The sequence below is a fragment of the Bacillus rossius genome, chromosome 1, assembly GCF_032445375.1.
Source record: "Bacillus rossius redtenbacheri isolate Brsri chromosome 1, Brsri_v3, whole genome shotgun sequence".
NCBI classification, from domain to species: Eukaryota; Metazoa; Arthropoda; class Insecta; order Phasmatodea; family Bacillidae; genus Bacillus; species Bacillus rossius.
Genome location: NC_086330.1, coordinates 94,148,667 through 94,172,423, shown reverse-complemented (window position 1 = coordinate 94,172,423; position 23,757 = coordinate 94,148,667). Strand labels below are relative to the sequence as shown.

Genomic DNA, 23,757 nt, shown 5'->3' with positions numbered 1-23,757 from the left:
AAGTTTTTAAACCTTTTACCATACGTAATAAACTGGGATCTAATGCAATTATTAGATCTGATTTTGCTTTAACATCATCATCCTCCCACTTTTCAACGTCTCGTAATGAAGCGTCCTTACCTTCAACTGATTCTGGTCTTGGCTTTCTTCCATTTACGTATACCCATGTTCCATTTTTAACCATCACAGCTTCAATTTGAATTGCCCAAGTATCGTAGTTCTCCTTTGTGAGAGGTTTAATCAAACTCGACGACAAAGACATCTTAAAAAACTTATTAAGTCTGATCAAATTTTCATGAAGCACAACTTTTTACATTGAGTGAATCAAAAATTTCTATTTTAAGCACTCTCTGGGCCCATAACCTGATAACTTTTCATAATTAATCACAATTTTATTTGATACTTATACACATACATGTTCTTGTTATTTCCATAGACAAAACGATAACAGTTTCTTTCTATCACCACAAAATAAAAACCGTCATTTTATATAAAAAAACATAAATGGGAAATCGTTACAATGGATGGCGCTAAATTTGAATTCATTTTAACAGAAACCACCATTAAATATGCAACACTTTAAAAAGAGCACGTACAGTACTCACCATAAAATATGTAACACTTTTGTGGGCCAACCATAAAAAAAAGGATCATCAAAACAACAGTACAGTGCAAAAGATTATTGGTGAAATAACAATGTAAATTGATCAACATGTTATGTACCTTATCAAAAGTACAGATATGATCAAAAATGCACTATAAAAATAAAATGTACAGCCACAACCATAAAATGCTGCATGACACCACACAATATCGGCAGAGACCACGCATACACATTTCACCATAATTTAGTGCAACATTAATACTGGACTGTGCTATCCATAAAATAAACAAAAAATACAGTACAGCACTATTCAAAATGTGTGTCACTACACTAAAAAGTACAGTACCCACCATACAATATGCACCATCCAAAGTTCAGCAGTGTTAAAATTGTGTAGAATAAAAATTACAACTCTGAAATAAAAAAGTATCTAAAGTTCAGCACAGCACAAAAAGGCGTCGTTATATAAAAATATACAGTAAAATAAACATATAAGCAACATAATGGGTATGCTACAAAAAAAAAAGTATAAATGAGTGGTTCTGAGCGTACAGAACTTACCAAAGGCATCTGAACCAAAAAAATAACACTGTTATGCAGTACTACAACATTCAAATATTTTTTTAAGCATTAACTAAACCTTGTACCGATAGAGCTGATATAGTGATATGTCATTCTGTTGTGCGTATTGTGTGCTTCACCAAGAAATTACAAAATGCGTGGTACCTGCCGTACCGCTCTATCAAAATCGTCTAAACCAAAACGATAACACAACTTTGAGCCGGGAAACATTTGTTTTATTTAAATTTCCAGTTATAAATCAAGGTTATTTTCTGACTCAAGCACACGAATAACTTATTATTTTTTAAAAATTTAAAATACAGCACTCAATAGTATGCATAATAAACTCCTTAATTACCAAAAATTAATAAATTACGTTGATCGGCTACTGAAATGAAATGTCATATATTTTAACTTTGAGTGCCAACTATGAGAAAACTATAAGTTATAGCGAAAATCGGTTTTGCACAGAAACATGTACGCATGAGGCCAACATAAAGACAAAATAATATGCTATAAATAAATTTGGGCCTAACATCCTTAAACACGGTAGCACCCACTTATTGTTCAACAACTGTAAGCAAATTCCCCCCCCCCCCCCTCCGCCAAACACTGTCACAAGTCTATTACATTCCGTGAGACATGTAACTTAATCAGTGTTACTCTCAAATGTTTAAAAAAAAATTCTGTGAACTATGCTTTAGGAAATGTTTAACAGTGATTTGTAAGTTAAATGTACTGTCAAAAAACTACAAATATTGCTGGAAAGCATACACATCAATAACGTAAATAGGTATCCTCTTATTAATGTGGCTGATCACACCAAACAAAACAAATCTTTACTTAAGTTATGATCATCTGCAATTAAAAAATTAAAATGCTCAATAATTTCAAAATTAAAAATTTTGGGCATATTGTAATTGAGAAGCAGTGATTCTTAGGCTTCCAGTCACAAAGCTCTATATCACACTCCAAGCTTTGAGTAAAACATGTAGCAAATTTCCTGTCACATAATATATTATAAAGGGTTTCAATTAGATTTGCTTAGTCAAAGCTTCACACAAACCTTGGGCTATGATATTAGAGTATAAATAAAATAATCAATGCAGAAACTTACTAATACACACTTTCTGATATTTTAAAGTTTGAAAAGTTTTCTTTGTTTAAATGATTTATGTAAATGTTCATAAATTAAAAAATTACCAAAAAGAAACATTGCAAACAAGATATTAAAACAGTTAAAACTGTATTATTTTTATTTTTGCCATGTTCTGGTTAATGTTTTTGTTTCTACTTCAAAAATAACGACTTATTTTCAAACATTACATCATATATTAACAAAAGCAAGACTGTCACATTTGGACATGATAATAGAATATATGAAAATAAAAGATGCATCACTTTTGTGTCGCAACGTTTCTGGCAAACACTAATATTATCACGTTACTCTGCAGCAGTAAAAAATATACTGTCTTTACATTTATATATATATATATATATATATATATATATATATATATATATAAAATTTAGCTTGCTGTGTTAAAAATTTATAATGAATCGTGGACCTTTCATTCCAAAATTGTAGCCATTTCTAGTGTTTTGAAATGACAGAGGGACTTTTGGGAACTTGAACTATGTAATATTAACTATACTTTAAGAAAACTAAGTAAATTGTGGAAAAACAAATACGAGAGTGTAAAGTATGAGGTTTCACTATAAAATTTTTACAAAATAGTGCCATAATGTTATGCTAGCTACAAGTTCAAATATGTATAGGTACTTAAGAAAAAAAAATTGTTTTATTCTTGTCTCATTAAGTAAACTGAAATCCACTTTTGTGCTGACTGCTACCTCCACTCAGCTCCAGTTTTAAGTTTACTAAAGAATTCCCTTAGCATGTTAAATCTGAATCAATGTTTTTTTATAAACAGTTTTAAAAGGGTAAATAAAAAAAAAAAAAAAGGAATTATGAAATATAATCTTCACCGTTTATTGATCAAACATCCACAGACTGACATCAAACTTTAAATAACATTTTGTAATGAAATTTTAAGAATAATTTTATTTCAATTTCATAATTATTGTAGGGTTAATGTCCAACACTTTGCACATGTCACTTATGCTACAATTGTAACAATAGTACTAGTGACGAATAAAAATTCATAATATCAATACAGTGATTTATCTTTCTACAGCGTAACTATCTGAACAAGAGTATCACTAAATTTATTACACATTTAGCTATGAAATTTTACACAAACAAATGATGGCCAAATAATTATGAAATACAATGTTACACTATCAATTTTCCCCACTGTCTTCAAGATATAACTGATGCATTTAACTTCTTAAGCAAAACCAAAAAGTAACTTAGTTAAAATGATAGTACAAATCTTTAGAGAGTACAGAAACACTACTTTGTACACAATGAAAACATTATGGATGGAATGTTACTCCTGCTTTATGGCTTACAATTCATCTTAAAGCCAATTAATTTGCTAAATTGAAAACAACCATAAGAGAAGGTGCTTGCATGTTCCCTAAAAACAACATTATAAAAAATTATCTATTTATTTTAGCGGAGGACATAACACCCACAATACATTTTCAACCCATCTTCAAGAGGTGCATGACAGCACATGATTCTCAGTCTCAGTTGCTTGGAGGTGGTGGGGGTGGCTGGCCGAAGGGAAAACCATTCATGACTTGCTGGAGTTGACTCAGTGAAGTGAAGCCACCAAGAGCCGCACTGTTGGCTAGATCTGGGTTACTGCTAACGTTTGGATTACCTCCACCTTGGAAGAATGGAGGCGGTGCGAGTTTGCTGCCAAGCAGAGGAGTAGGACCTTCTCTACTACCTTGTCCATAATTGGGTGGTGCATTACCCATAAGACCACCAGAAGGTGCCCTTCCATCTCTATCCATAATCCTTCCAGATGACCCTCTTCCATCTCTATCCATCATGCCTCCTGATCTTCTATCCAAAATACCACCTTGACCTCTGTTTCCCATCATGCCACTCTGGCCCCTACCATCCATCATACCACCCTGGCCTCTTCCATCCATCATTCCACCCTGGCCTCTTCCATCCATCATGCCACTCTGACCCCTACCATCCATCATACCACCCTGGCCTCTTCCATCCATCAAGCCACCCTGACCTCTCATATCCATCATTCCACCTTGACCTCTGTTATCTATCATTCCACCTTGACCTCTGTTATCCATCAAACCACCTTGACCTCTGTTATCCATCAAACCACCTTGACCTCTGTTATCCATCAAACCACCTTGACCCCTGTTCCCCATCATACCTCCAGGTCCTCTGTTGTCCATCATACCACCAGGTCCTCTGTTGTCCAACATGCCTCCAGGTCCTCTGTTGTCCATCATACCACCAGGTCCTCTGTTGTTCAACAAACCTCCAGGTCCTCTGTTATCCATTATACCACCAGGTCCTCTGTTGTCCAACAAACCACCAGGTCCTCTGTTGTCCAACAAACCACCAGGTCCTCTGTTGTCCAACAAACCTCCAGGTCCTCTGTTGTCCAACAAACCTCCACCACCTCTGTGATCCAACAAACCTCCAGGTCCTCTGTTGTCCATCATCCCACCAGGTCCTCTGTTGTCCATCATACCACCAGCTCCTCTGTTGTCCAACAAACCTCCAGGTCCTCTGTTGTCCATCATACCTCCAGGTCCTCTGTTGTCCATCATACCTCCAGTTCCTCTGCTGTCCATCATACCTCCAGGTCCTCTGTTGTCCATCATACCACCAGGTCCTCTGTTCAACAAACCTCCAGCTCCTCTGTTTTCCATCATACCACCAGGTCCTCTGTTGTCCATCATACCACCAGGTCCTCTGTTGTCCATCATACCACCAGGTCCTCTGTTGTCCATCATACCACCAGACCCTCTGTTGTCCATCATACCACCAGGTCCTCTGTTGTCCATCATACCACCAGGTCCTCTGTTGTCCATCATACCACCAGGTCCTCTGTGGTCCATCATACCACCTGGTCCTCTATTGTCCATGCCAAAGCCTCTGTTGTCTATCATTCCTCCAGGTCCTCTATTGTCCAACATTCCACCTCTCCTGTTGTCCATGCCACCACCCCTGTTTCCCATATTTCCTCTTGCATCCATTAGCCCACCTTTATCAACTGCTGGATTTCCACTATCTAATAGGCCACCAGGAGGACCTCTCATGTCCATCAAGCCACCAGACCGCCTGTTATCCACATCCATCAAGCCACCAGAGGGGCCTCTGTTGTCTATTGGCTCATTAGGGTTTTGCACCTTGTTGCCAAGCAAGGGTGGTGGCTGGTTCATCTGGTATCCAGTAGCGGCACCGCCCAACAATGAATTCTGGGCTCCGGGGGCATTACCCAACAGGGAATTCTGGGTTGCAGGCCCGCTGCCCAAGAGAGCTGTCTGCGGCAACATGGGTGGTTGGTTTAACAGTGGAGGAGGTAAGCCCCCTGAATCACTCTCATCATTCTGTTGGGGTCCAGCATCTGAAAAACGTGATGGTCTACGGGTGCTGCGTTCTCGCTCACGTCCACGATCACGCTCCCCGCTGCGATCATTTCTGTCTCTATCATTTCTGCCACCTCTGGAAAGACCTTTATCCCCAGTGGCTCCCCTGCTGTCCCTGTCTCCACCACGAGGTGTCTCCCTGTCTCTGTCTCCTGCACGGCCGCCTCGGTCATTACTTGGTCTGCTCCATCGATTTCGACCTGCAAAACCGTGAACTTAAATCAGTCTTCAGGCTCTCAATTTACATAATATCAGTTAAAAATGCACTAAACAAATTGTTTTGAACATATAAAGTAACCAAGAATAACCACTTGCATATCATGAAAGAATCTCTTATCTAATAAAAGGTCAAGATAAATTATTTTTAGTTAAACAGTTCAGGCAAAGTTTTTTACAAGAATACATTTAAATTTTGGTAAATGTTAGTTTTTTTTTAATTTTAGTAACAGGAGGTTGCTCCCCCTGTGTCTGTGTATTCCATCTGTAGAGTGAATATACAGATGGAGTGCGGATATAGTTGCTCAGTAATGAATTGTAGTAGAATACATATACCATGCCTAAGAACAAGGGATATGTTTGCTAGACTATACAAAAGAAAGGATACATACTGGGGGGAACAAAAAGGCAAGATAATGATTTGTATAAATGCTAATATAACCATAGTGACACAACTCATTCATTATAACTCCTTTAAAATGTGTTATTTAATGTTATATCCACATTTATTTTACCATAAGATATGTCTACATACAATGCTTGCTTTCTGCTGACAAATGCCCATCATGTGAAAGGACACTAGAAGTCTTCCTATTTAGTTTATACTAATTGTAATTATGAAACAGCTTGTAACAAAGCTTATGCCAGACCAGTTTTTTCCTGCCCTAAAAAGCCAGGCACCGTACTCAGTGAAAGCTAATCCAGGGCAAGCTGTAACACCGCCGCACCTGAGTAGCGGTCAGTGAATCCACCCCCAAACCTCTCGGAACAAAGGGGAACAAGTGGGTGCCTACAAGCAGTGAGAACTGTATATTAAATGTTCCAAAACCAAACTGCACAGCAGTCTCGGGGTTACATAAGGCCTCGAGCAAGCTGTTGTGACAGACCGAAACACAGTAGTCGAGGAGTAGTCGTTAGTATCTATTGACAGAGAGAGCTTACAGAAAGTGTTAGTTGCTGCTAGCCCAGGAGTCAGTCATTTTGAGGGTCAAAGATGAGCTGTGCCATAACCAGAGTTCACAGGTTGGAGTCCAGCAACAGCAAGTGGAGCTAGTAAATCATAAGCCAGCAAGTGAAGCACTTTTGCAATTGTTATACTGTCAGCAGAAAATATATGGAGACCCAGAGAAAGTTGCAGTGCCGGTAGCAGCCCCGTGAAACTTATATGTGCAATTTGTGCACGATGTTGTGTTTCCTTGAGTGACAACTTGAAGCGCTTACTGTCAACGATTTATTATTATTATTATTATTATTATTATTATTATTATTATTATTATTATTATTATTTCTGTTGATATTTGAAAATGGCAGGTTTTCATGTTAGGTTAAGTTAAAAAAGGGTTAACCTTATTTTCTATTTAAGCGAAATGGAAAAGAATTATTTGGATGGTAGGAAGTGTGCTGCTTTGGGATGTCCATCCAATTTCATGAATTCGAAATTATTTCGTTTTCCTAGGAATTCGAAAGAGAGGTAACAAAACTAAATATTTTGTCGTGAAACTCATGATTGTATGTTCAAGAGGGTATAGAGAATAAGTTCACACATGTGAAAAGTGAATTAATGTTGATTTTAAACCAACTTCGGGGGAAATATTTCCAAAAAATCTGAAAACTGTTTACGTACGGAAACGTGTTAGATTCGAATCTAACTTCACCCCAGTTATGTTTCTGTACTTATCGTCAATGCTTTTTGTCGGAGGGTAACACAATATTTCACAGTACTTCTTTACTTGACGTACATTTTATTTCCGGCATAACAATTCTTTGATAGTTATGTTTTTTTTATTTACATTAGAGATAAAGGTTTGGTTATGTACGGTCAGTTACATTGAGAATGCTGTTGTCTTAAGGTTCGATGAAAAGGAAAAATTGGTGGGTTACATTGAAATTAAAAATTGTCGGGTTGGGTGAAATCTTCTATTTTCTAGCGTAAACATTTTATTTCACCTAACTTAAGCATTTTTCCGTTATGTCTAGCATAAAACAATAGCATTCAAATGTAACTGACACTGACTGTACCTAATCAAACTCTTCACTTTAAATACATTAATAAACATGCCACTTAGCAATCTACATCACTTTTACATAAAAAAAAAGTTCTTTAATTAATGAAGTACTCTAATTATTGCAATGTCCTTTCACCAGCACATTAAACATTTCTGAGAATTTTTTAAAACTTTTATGCTGAAAGTTTTACTCATAAAATTTTACTCCTGTAAATTATGTTTTATGATAAAATTGTAATCATTTAACAATGTATAAATATATATTTTTAGGTACCAGAAACGGGCTGGCGTTGCAAAGAATCCTAAACTTGCTGTACAAAGTATGACATCTTCGTACCTTTGTGGGAACCACTTTGCAAGAAATCAGTTTCAAGACGAGAACCAGACAACTCTGATTTTTGGAGCAGTACCTGTAGCAAAGGACAATTCTGGCTACTTGGATGATGATTTTCTCCCTGCAAATAGTGTCGTCTCTGACTCGTGGACACATTCAACGCCAAGAAACAAGCAAAGTTGTGCTACAAAATTGAAGTGAAAGGTTGGTTAGGTTAGGTCAGCTACATTTTAAATGCTTTGGCATTGTGATAGGAAAACAATATTGGCCTAAAATGGTATTCTTTATGGGTTACAGTCTTAATTTCAAAATGCCATTTTAAAATTTTATTTATTTTTAGAAAAGCCACATTTGTGATGTTTTAGCAATTCCAAACATATATTATGTGTTGACCAAAGATTAGTGTTGTCTAAAACAAGTACTAAATCCTTACAATCATTTCTGCTGCCACCAGCTGATTAAAAGACATGGTTTACGTTAATGATATTAGTTACGATTCTCACAAAGTAATTTAGAGTTGATGGAGGTTTTGCATTTCAAGTCTTATCTTATTTTACTTTATTATTATTTAATATTTTTCACATTATAGTACTATCTCATAAACTTAAGCACTGTTCACAAGGATTGATTTTTAATTTTTTGTGTCTCTTATGTGATTATGTATTTAAAGATGCTGAACAGCAATGATAGGTATTGTAAATTATAATTAAAATATTACAGCAGTGCAATGTACGTGATAACTCAGAAGTCATAATCACAATGTAGTGTTAATTTAATTTTACTAGGCGTATGAAAACTTAATACTTTGAAAAAATTTACAGTAGATGTGAATTGTACAAATTGAATACCTATGTAACATCCCACAATATTAGAGTGAAACACTTATTAATCCTATGTTGCAAGCAACTCTCATTTTTTTATCTGCTTTTTTAGAATTTTAGAACATGAGAATCATAATTCTATGTTTTGTGTGTGAAATAGGTTAGGAAAGATTCACGTTTTAAATTGTTTTTAAATGTTTTAGCATTAAAAATCTATTTGTAAAGCAGGGGTTATATTAGTGATTAGAAGCCATCACACCATTTATTTGCCATTGCTTCAAATGATATATGTGTGTGTGTGAGAAAAAACATGTTTTTTATAATAATTTAGTAATAACAGAATGGTGGATACTTTAGACTTTAGAGCAATAAATGAAATAACCATATACTAGTGCTTTTGAAGCAGCTAGTTTGATTTAGTAATACTTCTTCAAATTGTTATTTGAATGCAAAGAATTTGCATACCCTTGTATTTTGGCTGTTTTTGTTATGTTTATGCACATTGTATTTTTATTTTTTTAGAATACCTACATTTATATTTCTACTATATCATGTAAACCAGGATGAGTAACAAGGTATTTCAGCACTGTCGCTGATGGGATTATTATATTATTAGCCGATGTCAGGGTCTGCACTAAATGATGCTTCCAAATGCAGCCAATAAGCACACATGATAAATAAACTTAAAGTATCCAATATAACCACAAACACAGATGGCCATAATGTATCTAGTCATTATTTTTGAAAACATTATTGTGGTGGGACAGAACGAACAAATGCCTGTCTTTACAAGTTGTTCTTACTTTAGTTACCATCCTTGATACCACTATTTTAATTTGAATGAAAACAATGTTTGAATAAAACTATACATTTTTTTTATTACCTACCATCAGAATTCAGGATGCACCTGCAGGTACTCAGTTTTTGATTTTGGTTTTGTTTGAGGAATTAACTCAGAACCAATTTATATATACATATATTTTTTAATGTATACTTGTAAGAACCATGTATTATATCACTTGCTATATATCATTATACCATTCTTGTTGAATAAGTCATGCCTAGGAAAACTAACTCTATATCTATTATGAGAGTGTATAACATACCTGTTTAGGGAGTGTTTAGCAATAAACACTCAGCAATGCTACTTCCCTGTTAATTTAGTGGGTAATTTTCTAGAGTAGGTGCTCAACCAAGGAAAAATATTGAAAATTCTGAAAATGGTGTTTTTGTTAACAACTAATGTTCCTTAAGATATTCTGAATCAGGTGTTCTCAAATTTTAAATAGGATACTTAAGAAAGTAATATTGGAGACTGGAGAGAATTATGAAGTCCGAGTAAATTGTGGTGTTCAACATGCACAAATGTTTCTTTTGTATTTTCTTTCCTTTATCAAATTATAAAGCTGTAAATAAATAAAGATTCAAAACTTGTGTTTTTCATTCAATTTAAGTTGTAATAAAAATTGAACGCATTGCTCTTATATTTTTGATTTGTCCAATTTTGAAGATGCAATACATTGACAACATATTCCTGTGATTCATCTGTTTGCCTAGCATAGAAACTTGATACTGGTATATTTTTATCAGTGCTTTCATTTTGTAAAAACAAATTTCCATATGATTTAACCTAGTTATAACCCAGTAATACACAATTTTTTGTTTTTCACAACAATTAATGTAAAGTTTTAATTCAAAATCTTAAATTTTTATGAGGTAAGCTAATAGTAGGTGGCAATTTTTTTATTTGATATTTTTTTCATTTGGTTTATTTACTGTAATTAAAAAGAGTATATATTATAAATTTAGAAATTGAATTAAATGTATGTGTGTACACACATTTTTATATCCCACACAGACTATGTTACAAAGCAAAACTTTTAGAGGAAAGAAAACTAACAATTTTACTTTTACAGTTGAATATTCATATAAATAACTATACAAATAGTTCTACTTGTAGAATTGCTTGTTTAGTTTCCTTTGTAAAAGATATTCATCTGTCAAAGTAAATATGTTCGTTGAAATATTTCCATAAAAAATTTATTTTAAATAGACCACACATATGTCCACATTCAAATTTCCCGCCGCCGGTTTTTTTTTTGTTAGTTCCGCGAGTGACAACTTGGAGCGCTAGGGTAGAACTAGTAGCATAATAAATAGCATTGAGTTTCCCATCTTTCCGTAGGTGGATAATCTTTGGCCGGTAGCAACCTGTGATGTTACAGGAGAACCTCCCAGGGCCATAATAAAACAATGTCACTGATTTAAAAAAAATACGTATTAATTTTATTTCTGTTGAGACGTAAATATCGATCAAAAAACAAATTGTACTGTGCAAAGAAGTCACGAGTGCCCTAAAAATAGTAACTTTGTCAAGTAGGAGATATGGGAGGCGAGAGGCGCCCCGTGCCACCCGCTTTCTTTTGTTTTTGTCAGTTGCTTTTCATGAGCATAAAATGGATAAGTTTAACAAACAATCACAGCCATCCACATCTAGTACAAGTTGCAGCAATGGAAGTGAATGAAAACCCGGGAAAAAAAAAAAAAAAAACCTATTATGATGACAATTACTTGAAAAACCAGTTTACTGTCATGAATAATAAACCTCGCTGTGTAATTTGCGACAACATACTGTCACATGACAGTATGAAACTATCAAAACTTATGCATCAACTCTCAACTAAACATTCCAAAGAAGCTGATAAACCGTTGTATTTCTTTGAACGTAAGCTAAAATCCCTTAACCAGCAGCAAAATACTACAAATAAGGTAAGCTAACCTAAAATAGTATTGTTATTTGGTGATTAAAAACAATAATTTTTTATTGCTGAATTTTTTTCCTCCTGATTTTTGTATGTTTTTAGGTATCTTGTGTCAACAAAATGCAATGTTAGCAAGCTACAGAGTTGCATACCAAGTCGCTAAAGCACGGAAGCCGCATACACTTGCCAAAAATTTTATTTTGCCAGCAGCCCTAGATGTGGTTGATATTAGGTTAGGCAGGAGGCAAGCAAGCTAAAAAGCATACCACTTTCTGACAATATTATTGAATGCAGAATAAACACTATGGCCATTTACATTTGAGAACAAGTAGTCGAGAAATTAAATAAGAGCCTACATTTTGCTTTGCAGTTTGACAAATCTACTGATGTTTCAGATTGTGTGCAGTTTGTGGTATTTTTCACTTTGAAGCAGATGAAAGTATCACAGAACACATTTTATTTTGTAAAGCACTTCCAGCAAACACTACAGGTCAGTGTTTGTATGACATGTTTTTAGAAAGCACTCGCAACTACGAGATTGGTTGGACAAAAAGTGTCGCCATTTGTAGCGATGGCGCTAAAGCTATGACTGGACAAAAAAACCAACTCCCAAAATTAAAATCAATAATGCCAAATGTCTTATCAACAATCTCTGGCAGCCAAAGTTTTACCTTCTGATTTAAATGACGTGCTGAAAGAGGTGATCAAAATTGTCAAATCTATTAAAGGTAAAGCCTTGCAAACTCGACTGTTCAGAATTATTTGTAAAGACATGGGTTCGCTCCATTAAAATCTCCTGTATATAACAGAGCTCAGTTGGCTATTCAAAGGAAAGGTATTGACAAGAGTTCTAGAACTGAAAACTGAATTGATAATCTTTTTGCAAGATGCTAAATCGGAATATGCAAATTATATATGTGACCCTGTTTGGCTCCTAATATTAGCATTTTTTTGCTGATCTTTTTAACCACCTGAATATTTTCAACAAGAACATCCAAGGAGAGAAGAAAACATTCCAACAGCTAAGAATAAATCCAAGAATTCCTCCCAAAACTTTGTTTGTTGTCAACGACTTTGGAAGAAAAAAAAAATTGTCTTTCCCTTGTTTAGAAGATTGTCGAAGAAACTGCAATGGACGAATCTTTGGTAGCAAGTTCTTACATTCCTTGCATGATACAGAGCTTGCATAATTTGGAAGAGAAACTATTAACTTACTTTCCAGAACTGGACTCTGAAGCTGACAATGGGCATAAATGAATACTAAATCCTTTCTTGAATATTTCAGTACAACTGGCTGATGTAAACGTGAAGATGAAACAAAATCTTATAGATTTAGCAGCTGACGGCATGCTTAAAATGTAATTTCATCCTCAAAATATTGACGTCTTCTGGATGAAAAGAAAACATCATCCAGAACTGGCAAGGGATGCTTTACAGTTATAAGTGCCTTTCAGCACTTTTTACCTATGTGAATTAACGTTCTCTTCAATGGTGAACATAAAAACTAAACAGAGAAATAGGCATCAATTAGAAAATGATTTAGTTATTTGCGTAGCAAAATTAAAACGTTTCGAAAAATTATTAAAAAATAAACAGGCCCAGCCTTCTCACTGAAATTGTACATTTTTTTATTGTAGAGTAGGACCTACAAACACTTGCTTTTTTATTTTACCCACAACCCCCCATGTCAGGCTTTGCGATCCCTCTAGGGGTCATGACCCACAGGTTGAAAAACACTGTACTACATAATACAACCAAATGCAAAAAAAATACGTAAGATGAAAAACATTTAGCAAATTTTAAATAAAAAAGGGAGTTGTCTGTAAAGTCGGTTTACGGACAATAATTTTCCGTGATAACGTCATTAGAAAACATTGATGAAAAATTGCATAAGTACTTTTTAATTTTCAAATATTATTTACAGTTTTTGCAAATTTAATTTAAATAATTTGTTTGAATATAATCACGAACAATTAGTTAAAAAGCCCTCCTTAACCTGTTTGATATCATAGAAAATGTTTTCGCACGGTGGTTGGCCGGTTCTTGCACGCTCGGCTAAGGCGGAACGTGACAATTTTTTGTGCGTGCAGCCGGCGTTCATCTATTTATAAGACGTTATCACGTCAAAAAGTATGATATGGGAGTAGTAAACCCTGCTACTGTACAAGTGACGGTTACAACATATTAATTAAAACACCTACATATTTCACAGTGGAAAATTTACAACACCTTAGATACGCTTTTGAAGGGAATGCATAAAGCGGAATAATGTACATTAAAGGAAAGTTTATTTTATTGCTCTATATCATGCTATTGATATTTTAACATCTGTATGTTTGCGCTGATTAAAAAACCTATTTGACGCTATATTTTAAAAACATTTAATAGAAGTGCTCACATTTTTTTATTTCATGCCATCATAAATCAAGACTTGTAATTTTGACTAGTAATATTTAAAAAAATGTCTACTTATTCATGGAAAACACACACACACACACACACACACACACATATATATATAAACAGAAACGCTGAAGTTACAATTTGTAAAACTTTCGGGTAGCTACACACAGTGCAAATATATCACAATATAGGCATACATCAATAATATAAATTGTCATTGTAGTAGAAAAAACTTACATTAGAGATACCAACTCAATATTTTGGAAAATTGTTTGCTGTTATGCTAATATACCACATATGTATTTGAAAATGGTGTCATTTCCAATGTTTTGAAACATGAAATGCAGGATGTGTTTTCTACGCAGGACTCAGTGTAATATTAGGGAATGTTTGAAATAGGTTAAAATGTAATAAAACTATAGGTTTGTTTGACTTGAGGTCTCTTTTTGACTTGTCAACTCTCGGGACGCCCTTTTCCGGAAGCAGTATGGCGGATGGTCGTTTTACTCGCGGGGGCAAGTTGCTCTCAGGTCACTCAGGTCATGCTCTCGATGCTCCTCCTCTCGAGGAAGAGTTGCGAGGGCAAGTCGTCTGCTGGTTGTTTTGGCGCGACTTTGACGAGGGAGTCAATATGTTATCAAGCCAGATTTGGTGATGACGGTAATATTTTAATAGATGACGACATTGAAGCGGAAAAACATTTCAATATAACTTATTTGGCGTCCTTTATTTAACAATCACAAGATTTGCAATCATTTCCTAGTACAGGTTAGCTTATGCATACCACAGGCGGTTTAAAGTCAAAAAGCAATATTTATATTTTTTACCTTCATCAAGCTCTCTCATAATTTGTAGTCCAATATATGGTAAATCAATAGCAACTTCATCTTCAGATGAATCTTCTTTTCTAAACAAATTTCTCACGATGTCTGCTATATTTTCCGCCATCATTGTTTTACAACAAATAGAATTTTCTTCCTGTATTAAAGTTACCGACTCTTTTTGCCCTCAGGTAAAATTGCTCCCAACTCTTTCAACTCCCGAGGAGTACGAGAGACCTCGAGTCAAACAAACCTTATATTACATTAACGAAATTGCTCAAACTACACGTACACTTAAGTAAAAACATATTTTAGTTACACTTCTAAGTAATGCAAAAACAAAAACACAAAGTGATCAGTTCTCTCTGAGAAATTTGACTCCACATCAAAAAAAAAAGTATTGTCAGGAAGTTATGCCTAATTTCAACAAATAGAAATTACCTAGTATAATCTAATTTCCTGAGTGTTGCTAAATGTGTGTGATAATGAGGATATACTATTTATTACAAATATTTTGATGATTGACTTGAATACCTGAGACGTGTGTTGGCAAAAATTCAATACCATACACCAAAAAACTGTTGATACATTAGTCTTCAAAGCAGATATAAGAGAGCAAAGGTAAAATGTTTCAATAGATAACTAACAAATTGGGTGACAATGTATAAACATTTGAGTAATTTTTGGGGAAAAAAATGGTTTATAATATAAGTAATGACTGAGACTTTATATAAACAAATCTAAAAGTAAAATGCACACTGTATTAAAATGGCTATATCAGACACCAAAATGAACACGAGAGTTAGATAAAACTGAGTCTAATCCAAACAAGGTCAATAGATTTATTTGAACTATAAAATATATTGCTGCGGCTAACTCAACGTGGCACAACACTTTTACAAACAGGATTCTGGGATTTCTGACTAAAGCTTAAATTGTACTAAGCTGGGGTTAAATTGAATCAGAGAAAGGTTGGAAATTTACAATTTAAAATTGGTGAAAATTACTGCAAAGCATATCTTATTTTACTAGTATATACTAATAGTTTGCAGTAAATGAACACCGTAGTTTTTGGCATCATTATAATTTAACATGAATATCAGCTGCTTCTTCTGGACACAATATTAACCATTTTCAATAAAATCACTAATAAACTAATCATTAATAAACTTTCACTCAGCTCACTTTTTCCTTCGTAAAAATCCAGTTTACATTATGCTAAGCAATTCTATGAGATGGCTGAGATGAACACCAATTTAACATAAATTAAAGTCAATTAAATGACCTAACATCAATTTGAAACACAATTAAAAACAGGAAAGATGCTAAACCAGCTCATTTTGAGGTGCAAAGGTCCACTCAAGCCTTACTTAAGCTGCAGAGGGCTAAAATATGACAAAAATTGTCTGTCTTCACAAAAACTCAAATCACAAAACTGTGGTAATTTACAAATACAAAAATATCTCATTTAAATTCCTTCCGAAAATGATAAAATATATATCAAACTACATTAATCAAATATTAAACAATTCAAATCAGCCCAAAAGTGTTAAAATATATTATATGTGTGAATAGAAAACTTACAGTTTGTAAACTAATGACAAATCTTAGTGTATACTGTTATGTGGAGCAAACTTAGACACTGTAAACAACAACTAATCCAAAATAAATTATTATGTTAAAACTTTAAAAGAACTATTTTTGTAACAAATGAGGAATACATGTAATTGAACATGAAGTTACAGACATACTTACTGCGGCCAAAGCCTCCCGAGCGAGCCATGTCGGCCATCTCGTGTAACTTAGGGTTCACAACCTGATTGGCTTCTTGCAAAACTGAGATAAGGTCGTTTGCCTGCTTGGCATTGCTGGGTGTGAAGAAGGCATAAGCAGTGCCAGTTTTTTGAGAGCGACCAGTACGACCAATACGATGAACGTAGTCTTCGGATGAGGATGGGTAGTCAAAGTTGATCACAAACTTAACATCTTCAACATCTAGAAGCAATCATTATTAAAATCAATAAAAAAAAGCAGTGTAAACAACTAACCCCAAAATGGAAGCAAATAAATTACATCCGAGGATACTGTGGAAACATGATTTAAGTTCTTAAGTTCACAGTAGGTTTGCATTTGCAAACCAAAAAATGTCAGGTTATATAGAAGGAAAAAAAAAATTACAAAGAATTACAAACAATAAAAAAATCTAAAATAAAATGTTCTAACCAGTAGAAAGGTAAATAAGAACCAATTTGATCAAGCATTTAAAGACCAATCAGTGAGAAAACTAAACAGAAAGAAGAAAAAAAAAAAAGGAATGAAACTAACCATCCCCAAAATGCAACAAACACAGCACTGAACAGCACTGCAGTAAACTTTACAATCACAAAAAATAAAAAATAAACACTCATATGCTACAACCAAAATTGAACTATGACCAACATAAACATGCAACCCCACTCCTGACTACCAAAATTCAGCAAACACCCAAAATACTTAAATGCCAAACATAGAAAGAAAATAAAATTTATTTATGAATAACAAAGAAAATTAACTTCCACTGCAATCAAGCCAAAAAGCAGAGACCATATAAACCCCAAACTAAACATCACACACATCTATTATAGCCTAATAGAATGAAGGATACACATTTTGCATGCATAATTTAGCATATCATTCATTATCTTAGCTTATGAAATTATGGCCAATTAAAAAGCTCCTAACTCATTTTCTTTGGGAATTCCCCACGACCAGCCACCTCTAAATATTACATTTCAGTTAACTGCATGCACTAATATGTTTTGCACTTATAAGAAATATATACATTTTAGTACCTGCAGCTACTTAACTACAATTATAAATTTCAAAAATTTCAAAAAATACTACTTTAACATGCAGAAGTATGAAATGACCTTTTTCTTGTGATTTTCCCAGAAACTGTAATTTAATTGCCTCCACTTGGATTTGTCTCTAGTAAATACACTGACAATAATATTCAAAATTCAGTGTTAACTCTTTATAACGTCACTCAATTTAACGACAAACTCCTTAAATCGAAATTGCTTGACTTAAGTTGGTTTACCTTGTTTTCTATACAATAATACACTCTATATAGTGTCACGCTCACACTATTTAACGACAACAATACGGCATTAATCATTAAGCAGTACTTTCTAAGTTACCGAAGTTGAAAAGAACTGCAGCTGTGTACATTCCTTTGTTTGCTATTTTGTTGTTGTATTATCTAGCACGTATTTACTTTGACTAACGTACCGGAGATTCTAAGAAATTTTGTCTTTTGTTTTTGTGTGATGAACTTGCACATGTTTACCTTGGTCACTAGACTTTTGTCAAGTTGTTACATGTTATCATTATCACAGTTGTTTACAGACTTTTGAACTGTAAACATGGCGATTAAACGAATATCTTTGTGTATTGACGAAAAATTTGTATTAATATGCTCAATAGAGGCGGAAGAAAAGATCAGTGATGTTGGAAGACGCTTTGGATTTAGCCACTCTACCGTGTCTACAATATGGAAAAACAAAGAAAAAATTCTGCAAGCAGAGGAGAATGGAAAATCTGCTAAGAAATTAAAGAAACCTCAATATGAAGATCTCATTCAAGCGATGCTATCATGGTTTTATAGACAACGCCAGAATAATATGCTTGTCTCAGGGCCGATCATGAAAGTTAAGGCGGAAAAATATGCCAAAAACTAGGATTAATTGCTTTCAAAGCATCAGAAGGATGGCTCAGGAAATTCAAGCAACGTCACCATATCAACTATGGTAAAATTAATGGAGAAGCACAAAGAGTTGATACGAATGTGACTCACGGCTGGATTTATAGTGTGTGGCCCAAATTGAAAGAAAAGTATGCTCCGAGTGACATTTTCAACGCTGATGAAACCGGAATTTTCTTTAAGTTGACCCCCGATAAACCATTGAAATTTAAAGCAGAAAAGTGTGTGGGAGGAAAGCTCTTCAAAGAGCATATCACAGTGCTTATAGCTGCTAATATGAGTGGCACAGAGAAAAGGAAGCTGTCGGTGATAGGCAAATCCAAAAATCTGCGTTGTTTTAAAAACACAAAACCATTGCCAGTAACCTATAAAGCTAATAAATCAGCCTGGATGACAAGTCCAATTTTCGAAGAAATATTGCGAAGATGGGATGCAGAATTAAAGGGATGAAAAATCCTATTTCTTGTCGACAACTGTCCTGCTCAACCTCCTGTATCTAATCTCCGAAATATAGAGTTGGCGTTTTTTCCACTGAACACGACAAGTGTTTTGCAACCAATGGATCAGAGCGTGATTAAAAGTCTCAAAAGTCACTACAGAAAGAAACTCTTGATGGAATTGGTCGAATCTCAGGGTACAACTTCTATTAATATGCTGCATGCAATAAATTTTTTATCAAAAGTCTGGAATGAAGTCACAGCAACAACTATCCAGCACTCTTTTCATCATGCAGGAATTTGTATCTGTTCTACGAGTGACAAATTATAAAAAGAACCAGAGTTTGAAAGTGAAGATTACCCTCCACTAACTGAGTGGGTTAAGCAGTTAAACGTGCCAAATAATTTGACTGAAAATCTACAAACCTACATAGAAGTTGATGACAACCTGGCTACAACAGCTTCACTGACAGATGAAGAAATTCTGGATTCGATGAGAAACACTGAGGAACAAGTGGATGAAGAAGATGAAACCGACGATCCTGTCCCTCCATTAAGCATTAAACAAGCACTTGAAGCAGCGAAACTATTATAAAAATACTTTTTATATAATCAAGGTGATCTGGCAGTATCCAAGATATCAGTAAAATACATAAGAAAGTATAATTAAAATACTGGAGCAACAAAAAACATCAGACGAAGATAACAGTCTATACGCAATAACCAATAAGTGTTGTTATTTGTATCAATATTGTTCATGTGTAAAATGTGTACTATATTAGTAAATACATATTATTACAGCATAGCAGGGTATGAATAAATCCTGATTTTTTTTAAAAAATCAAAAAAATCAGATTTTTTTTGATTAAAATCGGGTTTTTTTGATTAAAATCAGATTTTTTTGATTAAAATTTAAAAAATTGTAATCTGTGTAATATACAGTACATTTTCATGACTGTTTTCATGACTTGACTTTGCTCTACAGTACAATTAATAACAGATTAATTCATTTTGTAAAGACAACTAGCCTAATTTTCTTTCTTTGAAATAACCACATTTTACATTGCATAATGTTTTAAGGAAACATTAATGATGTCACTTTATAAAAATTTTTAGTACAGTAACATAGTTAACATTAGTAAAAAAATATGTCTTATAGAAAATAACTACATCATTGAAAATATATCATATTTAAATGTAACTTTGTCACTTCTGTCATCCCTTATAGTCTTATAGTCCAATTGTTCTAAATAAAGTAATTTAAACCAAAATAACAATTTCCTTTTTTTCTTCTCAGAATTGCACACATACGAGAGTATTCAAAGTAAAACTTCTACATAAAATATTACTTCTTACTTATTATTTTAAACAAAAATACAAGTTTTGCAACTTTTTCTGTACCCAGTCGATTTCTTAATGTTGACTGAACCAAACCAAACATGCCAAAGAACTGAAAATTTCCTTCCTACAGTTCTAAAAATAGCATTTGACATTGTTGGAAGACAAACCTGTTGCGGAAGAGATATGACACACACACACAACACAAACACATGAGGTAGAGGAGAGTAGAAGAGAGAAAATGAGGTGGCATTTAAAGGTACATTCCACCCACCTATATTTAACAAGTGTTTCAAAATAACTATAAATACATTGTAGAAGAAATTAAGTACTATTCAATTTTCATTCTATCTTTGCAGCAGTCAATTTTTATGTAAATAGCCATGATTACTTGGTTTAAACGATACAGTATAGGAAATATTAACGTTCATACTATCATATTATAAATTGATTTTAATCACTGATTTTTTTAAAAAAATCACATGATTTAAATCATGATTTAAATCACGATTTAAATCATGCTGATTAAAATCAACATACCCTGCAGCATAGTAAAATTATATCTTTTATTTCTCTCCACTTAACGACCACTCTCTATAACGCCGAAAAATGCTCAGTCCGTGAAGTGTCGTTATATAGAGTTTACACTGTATGTAGCAAACACATTAGACCTATTTTGTAATTCAACAACTTCCAAAACTCACCAGAAAGTTAACTTGATCTGAATAAATAACTTAGCTTCAATCACCCAACAAAATGTACTTACGTCTCTTACCTGATGGAGTATCCTTAAATTAACACAGAAATTGCTCACTAGTACTGACAATCACAAAGCTAATGATCTCAACTATTAATACTTAAAGTAAGATAGTGTAAAGCCTCAGAGCTCGGGAACTCTTAATGGCATGTTTATTTGGCTACAGAAACTGGCTCACTGCAGATAAATATGAGAGTAAAACTGAGAACAGCCAAGCAAGTTACCTGCAGCATTTGGTTCTGCAGTCACGTTTTTGAAGAGCAACCCTGCACATCGCTATTACGGTACTAAGAGAGCCGTGTAGAATGGAACACAAACTAGATTTAACGAGAAGGGGAGGGCTGGAGACATCCCGTGGGCTTCGCTGCGAGGCCCGCCAGGAGCTTACCAACCAATCAGAGGCACTGCCACAACTATTCATTGCATTTACTATCCTGCATGTGCCTCTGGAAAATGAAAACAAAAAAACCAGACTGATTAGTTGACAAACACAAAATTGATGCCCATCTTCCAACTAGTGTAACTTAAAGTACTATATATTCATGCAAAATTATTACATATATTAAGCAAACTTAAATCCGAGAGTCCACAAGACCATGTACACTTAGTATTTTCCGGTGAACAACACAAGAATTATGCCAGTTTGAAGAGCTTAAAGCTGCTACCCATCTTACATGACAGGTCAACTTAAGTGACGCTATGTACTTACGTCACTAAGAGGATGAAAAGAAAGATTTTTAAATCATCTGATTATATTGAACATAAGTGCCTAAACTGATCTTAAGCCACTAGTTAATAAACTCTTATAAATCATCAGTTCTTTAATGAGAACTGAGTTCTAACAAAACTACTTACATAAAATACATATATAATTATATATATATATTTTTGTCAACCAACACATACTTTTCTTTTAGTCTTTGCAATAAAGCAAACAATGGAAAATAAAAAAAATTGATAATGTTAACATATTGTGTTCGATTTTGGCAAGGAAGGCCAATTTTTTTTTTCTTTCAGAAACTAAAGAATAAAATTTTAAATACATTTCTTACTGATAACTGATTATATTGATTTTTTTTTTTACAAAAGTATGAATCTTTGTAGACCAAAAACAAAACAAAAATTAATAGGTCATATGCAGTGAAATGTTTTTGGTTTATCAGTCAATAGATTTTGTAGCAATATTCTAATCAACTCACTTGCACTTGTTTCATAAATTACTAAATCAAACAGTAGCTTAAACATAAATGATGTAACTTTTTTTAACATGCTTTTGTAGGTGATCCACTCTAAAATAAGTAATAACACTATATAATGTAAGTAGAAATATAAAATATTTTAAGACTAAAACATGTCAGACACTGTAATATTTAATAGAGCCCAGCCACTGTTTGGCGGGCAGGCGCACATGTCACTGCGGGCATCAGCTTGTTTTATTGTCAACCAGTCTGGCATTTGCTGTTTGCTGCCTGTGCTACGGACAGTCTCACCACCACGCCCAGCCTCAAGCAATTCCTTTGAATGGTTCACCACCGCTAGCTGCCAGTCACACCACACGCAGTCTGACCACACACTGCAGTCCCACAGACGCTAGCCAGGCCTCGCCAAGGCATGGCCTCACGTTTTGCTACGGTCCCTAGCCAACAGCAACTGCTTGCTTGACACCCAAATTTAAAGCATGACCAAGAACTAAAATGATTTCTCTGTATGGCTGGGTACATCATGGCATAACAGAAAACCTACATCACAACATTTATTACCATATATAATACTTTCTTTATGACACACAAAAATTAGAATCAATATCAGTTTATTATAATTATGATTTATGCACTGAAATAGGGGTAGCGTAGAATTGTGGACTTTATAAAGTGGTTTGTTCTACTTATGAGCATTAACCAAAAAATTGCAAGAATATACAGTAGAGCATCGATTATCCATATAGCAATCAACAGAAATATTAGCTAATCAAAAGCTTTCGAGACAGCAAATTCAAATTTGCGCGCCATGTAGTTCCACCAAAGGGCGTTAGTATTGTGGTGCTTTTGCCCTCCTTGCCAACCAATATATGTGAGCAACCTTACTTCATCAGAGGCATGTGAGTCTTCACTTGTGACAGGTCATTCAACAGTAGTAGCACTATTCGCAGTGCTGACTTGTACACATAAAACATTTTGTTCTCGGTGCTTCCGATAAACTTAAAATAATAGACCCGTTCAAGAACGGTGATAGTGGATCAAGCTTAGCCCGGGAAAATGGAATTGGAAATGCCACAATTTCGAACAATAAAAACTGTGTTGACATGAAATTTGTGAGTGTACACAGCGAAGACGGTTGCTTGCACAGAAGAACGATAAAAATAGCAGAAAACCAGGATTAATACGTGGTTCATGCAGGTATGTAGCCAATGACA

At 34.3% G+C, this 23,757-nt stretch overlaps 1 protein-coding gene across 1 annotated transcript in view; it reads right to left on the bottom strand.

Annotated features, from left to right (window-relative positions):
• Nucleotides 1-3,134: 3,134 nt before the first annotated feature.
• Nucleotides 3,135-23,757, bottom strand: part of LOC134540221 (probable ATP-dependent RNA helicase DDX5) — a 166,396-nt gene continuing 145,773 nt past the window's right edge. Inside the window, exons 11-12 of the mRNA XM_063382835.1 lie at nucleotides 16,826-17,065; nucleotides 3,135-5,907 (exon numbers count right to left, since the gene is read on the bottom strand). Coding sequence (XP_063238905.1) covers nucleotides 3,821-5,907; nucleotides 16,826-17,065 — 2,327 coding nt within the window. The 3' untranslated portion in view covers nucleotides 3,135-3,820. The remainder of the gene's footprint in view (nucleotides 5,908-16,825; nucleotides 17,066-23,757) is intronic.